General features: G+C 44.7%; 1 protein-coding gene across 1 annotated transcript; it reads right to left on the bottom strand.

The window, feature by feature from the left end:
* Positions 1-1,686: 1,686 nt before the first annotated feature.
* On the bottom strand, positions 1,687-2,592 carry LOC124271292 (inversin-like). The gene has a single exon (XM_046706392.1). The coding sequence runs from the start codon at positions 2,488-2,490 to the stop codon at positions 1,927-1,929; it is 564 nt and encodes a 187-aa protein (XP_046562348.1). The 5' UTR covers positions 2,491-2,592; the 3' UTR covers positions 1,687-1,926.
* Positions 2,593-5,286: the final 2,694 nt, after the last annotated feature.

The following is a 5,286-nucleotide window of genomic DNA, read 5'->3' on the forward strand; positions in this document are numbered from 1 at the left end:
AAGCCTTGTTGCGGTTACTAGGCCTGCAAGCCCCTCCTACGGTAAAACAACTAAAACACCAAGCAAAAGAGCTTGGGTTGACGGGTTATTCCAACCTGGGGAGAGCCGGGTTAGTTGCATTGTTATCACATGACCCCGTAGCAAAACCTCCCACAGTAAACCAACTAAAAGCCGAGGTACGCAATTTGGGGTTAGGTGGTTATTCACGTATGAGGAAGCCACAGCTTGTAGAACTATTACGGCAGAATAGAGCTATCGACCTACAATTCATATCCACTGAGCTCGCTGTAGGCAGCTATTTGGGAGGCTGGCGCATGCATGTTAATAGGAACATAGACATCACAGATATCAAGCCTCCGATCATTGATAAAGTCAATCAGGAAATAAACAATCTGGGAAGTATAAAGTTTCAGATCACAGCGAAAATGTCACTCGATAAACAGGTGGGAGTGGGGGGAGCCCCCACTGGGGTCACTGAGTACGTTCAGCCTTACTTCCGAGGTAGACAGGAGGTCGTTACTCATACAGAGACCATAGACGCATCAATCGATACCAGTTTTCAGCAAATACGAGAATACCTAGAACGCTACACACACATGGGGTCCGGGTGGGGTGTAGATAAAATCGATAATGTCTATCAAGACATAGCTTACTACGTGCCGTTCAGAGGCGGGTCATACCTAGACTTGCCCCTCTACTATAAGAAAAAACAGGCCATGGTCAACGTCAAGAATAGAGGAGACGATTGCCTGAGGGTAGCTCTCAGGTTAGCCTTGTTTCCAGTTGACACTAATTTGAACAGGCTTTCTAGCTATCCCCAAGACGATGGGCTCAACTGGGATGGTACAGATGAACCCACCCCCAATATCTCAGATCACTAAAATAGAAAAACAGAACGATATAGCCATAAACGTCTTTGGGCACGAAGGTAACACAACAATAGTACACAGGGTCAGTCCATTGGGGGGCCCCAACTGTTGGGTCGCTGCGTGATCAATATATTCATGACCCAGCGAGGTAAAAAGTATCACTACACGTGGATAAAACATCTCAGCAGGCTATTGCACGACCAATCGAAATACGATGGGAAAAAACATTTTTGCATAAGATACCTACATGGCTTCACACGATCTGATTTATAAGAATCCCACCGGGAGGATTGCCAAGCATGGGGCAGACGGCCATACGAGTCGACATGCCTAAGGAAGGTGACAATATCCTAAAATTCGACAACCACAAGAACCAAATGTCTGTGCCTTATGTCATCTACGCCGACTTTGAAGCCTTGGTCAAACCTGTTGATATTGGGGGTACTCCCAATGCTCTACCCACAGGTGAGAGCTTCACACAGAAAACACAAGAGCATGAGACCTGTGGGTTTGGAGATGGTCGTCCGATGTGATGGGGAAACGAAAGCTCCCGTAGTGTACAGGGGTCCTGACGCGGCTAAAAACTTTTTAAAGTGTGTGCAGGAGGAGGAAAAAATTACTACTACTACTACTTCTACTACTACTTCTACTGTTACTACTACTACTAAAACTACTACTGCTACTACTACTACAACTGCTTCTACTGCTACTACTACTACTGCTGCTGCTACTACTACTACTTCTACTGCTACTACTAGGGCTACTGCTGCTGCTGCTGCTACTACTACTACTACTACTGCTACCACTACTACTACTACTACTACTACTACTACTACTATTACTACTGCTACTACTACTACTGCTAGTTCTACAGTTTCCTTTACCGCTACTGTAGGTCTTATACCCTGACGCTATATGTTCTTTGTACATAATGTAACCATTCACAAACAATGCACGTGTTAGATGTAAACACCGTGTGACGCAAGGATGTCCAACAGTGTCGTTGCTCGTCTTTGTCGACTCATTTCTTTGGCTGCTGACTCTTTGTCTCTCAGCGTTAGTGGTTTAACAGTGTCATGACATATTGCACCACCTCCAAATATCCTCCCTGACGGGCAAAGTCAAGAATGCTTTTACCGTCTTCATCTCTGAGTGAGAAATTAGCTTCATTCTTTACCATCAGTTCCACCACTTCTTTATGTCCGTAATCTGCTGCTATCATCACTGGTGTCCTCTTCTTCCATCCCGTGCTGTTTATGTCCACCGAGTTCAGACAGAGGACATATTTCACGACATCAAAATGTCCCCCATTACAGGTACGGTGAAGGGTGTTGTCCCCATGTTTATCACTTAGTAACAGATTCGCTCCATGTCTTACGAGTAGTTCCACCACTTCCTTATGACCTTTTTCTGCTGCTATCATCACTGGTGTCCTCCCCTCCCTTCCCGAGCTGTTTATGTCCTCCGAGTTCAGAGAGAGGACATATTTCACCACATCAAAGTGTCCCCCATTACAGGCACAGTGACGGGTGTTGTCTCCATGTTTATCACTTAGTAACAGATTAGCCTTATTTTTTACGAGTAGTTCCACTATTTCCTGGTGACCCTTTTCTCTTACCATCCTCACTGGTGTCCTCTTCTTCCATCCCGTGCTTTTTATGTCCACCAAGTTCAGTGAGAGGACAAATTCCACTACATCCCATTGTCCGCCGTAGCAGGCTTTTTGGAGGATGTTCACGACTTTTTAACTGAGTGACATTTCAGCTCCATGATTTACAAGTAATTCCACCACTTCTTTATGTCCCCGTTCTGCTGCTATCATCACTGGTGTCCTCTTCTTCCATTCCGTGCTGTTTATGTCCACCGTGTTCAGTGAGAGAGCATATTTCACTACATCAAATTGTCCGTGATAGCATGCATGGTGAAGGATGTTTCCCAATATTGAGTTGAGTGACAGATCAGCTGCATGTTTTACGAGTAATTCCACCACTTCTTTATGTCCCCTTCCTGCTCCTAGCATTACTGGTGTCATCTTGCCATGTCCTAGACTGTTGATGCCCAGCATGTCCTGAAAGAGGAGATACTTCACAACCTCTGCATGTCCTCCTCGACAGGCGCAGTGAAGGACGTTGTCACCTGTTTTATCTACGAGTGACACATCAGCTTCTTTGTCCACAAGCAACTCCACCACGTCTTCGTGACCGTTCTCTGCTGCCAGCATCACAGCTGTTCTCCCGCACTGTACTGTACCATTGATGTCCAACATGGTCTGTGAGAGGACATACTTCACCACATCTACGTCTCCGCCCAGACAAGCTGAGTGAAGGATGTTGATGCCGAATCTGTCTACGAGTGAGAGTTTTGCGCCTCTAGTTACAAGTAACTCTACCACTTCTCTATGTCCTCCACCGTCTGCCCACATCACCGGTGTTCTACCAATCCACTCTTGACAATTAATGTCCGTCAGTCCATGTGACAATAGGAGTTTCACCCTTGACAGGTCCCCGGTCTTTGAGGCGGTATGGAGGTCACACAGTGGTGAAGCTGTAAAACAAAGTTCAACTCTATACATATCTAAGTTTAGAAGAAGTTTGGAAGGGACAAGATCAAAGTTGTAGGAAATCATATTATAACCGGAGATCGAATGCACGAGTGCTTCATTAGGATGATGCAGCGTTTATGTGACATTTATGATAAATAAACTGAGAAAATCTGACTTCTGCAGTACACAAAGAGATGAGCCACGATCTGGTGTAATGGTGCCTAATAAAATAGGGCCTAATAGACAGTATCAGCAGTTGGATATATCTTGTGGTTGTTGTGCTTCTCTGAGGAAATCAGAGGAAACCATAAAAATCGAATATGACAGGCGCGGTTGTCAAGATTATTTTCAATCTTCATTCCTGTTTTTACTCCAATTGTTACAGCTCGGCAAGACGATCTTTGTACATTCCGAGAACCGATAGATAGGAGTACATGACTTGTTTGAGTGGCATTTTAGAAGTTAGAGTACATGACATGTTTTGTTTTGTTTTTAAGTTTAGTCACCCAGGCACAAGGTCAGACCATGGATATACATAACAGATCAGGGAATCTGATCGTGGAACGTCAGCTCTATGCACACGTCTCTGTCTTGCCCTCAATGCTAGTGACTGAGTGAGTAGGCCAAAAACAGTCAATCATAATGCGGGGCTTTGAGCAGGGTCTGTTCACTGATTTTAATTTATAATTAGAGTTGATGAGTGAGGTGAGGTGAGGTGAAATTGGGGTTAACGTCGTGTTGGAGAATATTTCGCTCATATGACGACGTGCATGCGTGTGTATGTGTATGTGCGTCTGCTTGTACTAGCCCAGACTGAAGCTGGTTTTATAGTGCTAGCCCACTGAGATACCGTGCCGCAGTGAAGCATGAATACCCCACTCAGACACATTAAACTGACTCAGAGCAGGCCAGTCCTTGTTGTACCCATTAATGCCGAGCGTCAGGCAGGGACCAACAAGTACCATATTTTAACGTCTTTTGGTATGACGCTGTCGGGGATCAAACCCACAACCTTCCGCTCTCCCGGCGAACGCTCTAACCACTACACCACGGAGGCGGTCCAGGTTGATGAGTGAGTGAGTGAGTCAATATTTAACGTCACCTCGTCAATAATTCAGCCATACAGTGGCGAGGTTTTACATACACATATATAAGTTGTTACATAATCAGTCATCAGTTATCTCTCACACCACGGAATTAAAAACAAGCAATCTGTCATTCACATTTCCTAGTTACTATTTGTAGTACAGGTAAACTTCCCCCAAGTAGTTAATGTTGAGGTGCACGCCTACGTGGGAAAACAGGTCTTTCATATCTGTTGCTTCATAATGTGAATGCCTTGCATTTGAAAATCCACACAGTTAAGCATAATATGCTTGATGGTGAACACTTCATCACAAGAGATACTCATAAAAGATCAATCTCCATCCGTTTTCAGCACATACTCTATTTCTTCCTACCTCGGTGTCCCACGTTTCTTGCATAAGGTCTAGAGTCTACCCTTTTATAGAAGGTTTGAAATCACAATACAGGACAGGCAGTGAGAATAACGGTTTGTCAAGAGCATCGGCTTTAGTATTACCTGCTATACATCGGTAACCTGCAGAGGACGATGTCACATTGGCAAGTAGAAAGAGCGTTATGAACATCTAAAATGCCTAAGATGATAGGGTGACTCGTAGTGACATGTTATAAAGCCTGTAGGCAAGATAGTGAATCTGTAAAATGAGATGAGGTTTCTGGTAAAAGCCGTGAAGATAATGTTAGCCTCAGCAGTGGCTGAACCACCTGCCAGGTTGGCGAAGACAGAAGTCGATAAGTTGCATATATGTGTGGTTGAATTCCGATTCCCAGTGGTGGAACCAGGCTAGGCAG

Source organism: Haliotis rubra, unplaced genomic scaffold (genome assembly GCF_003918875.1).
Source record: "Haliotis rubra isolate DU_JTF1 unplaced genomic scaffold, ASM391887v1 Scf1595, whole genome shotgun sequence".
Lineage (NCBI taxonomy): Eukaryota > Metazoa > Mollusca > Gastropoda > Lepetellida > Haliotidae > Haliotis > Haliotis rubra.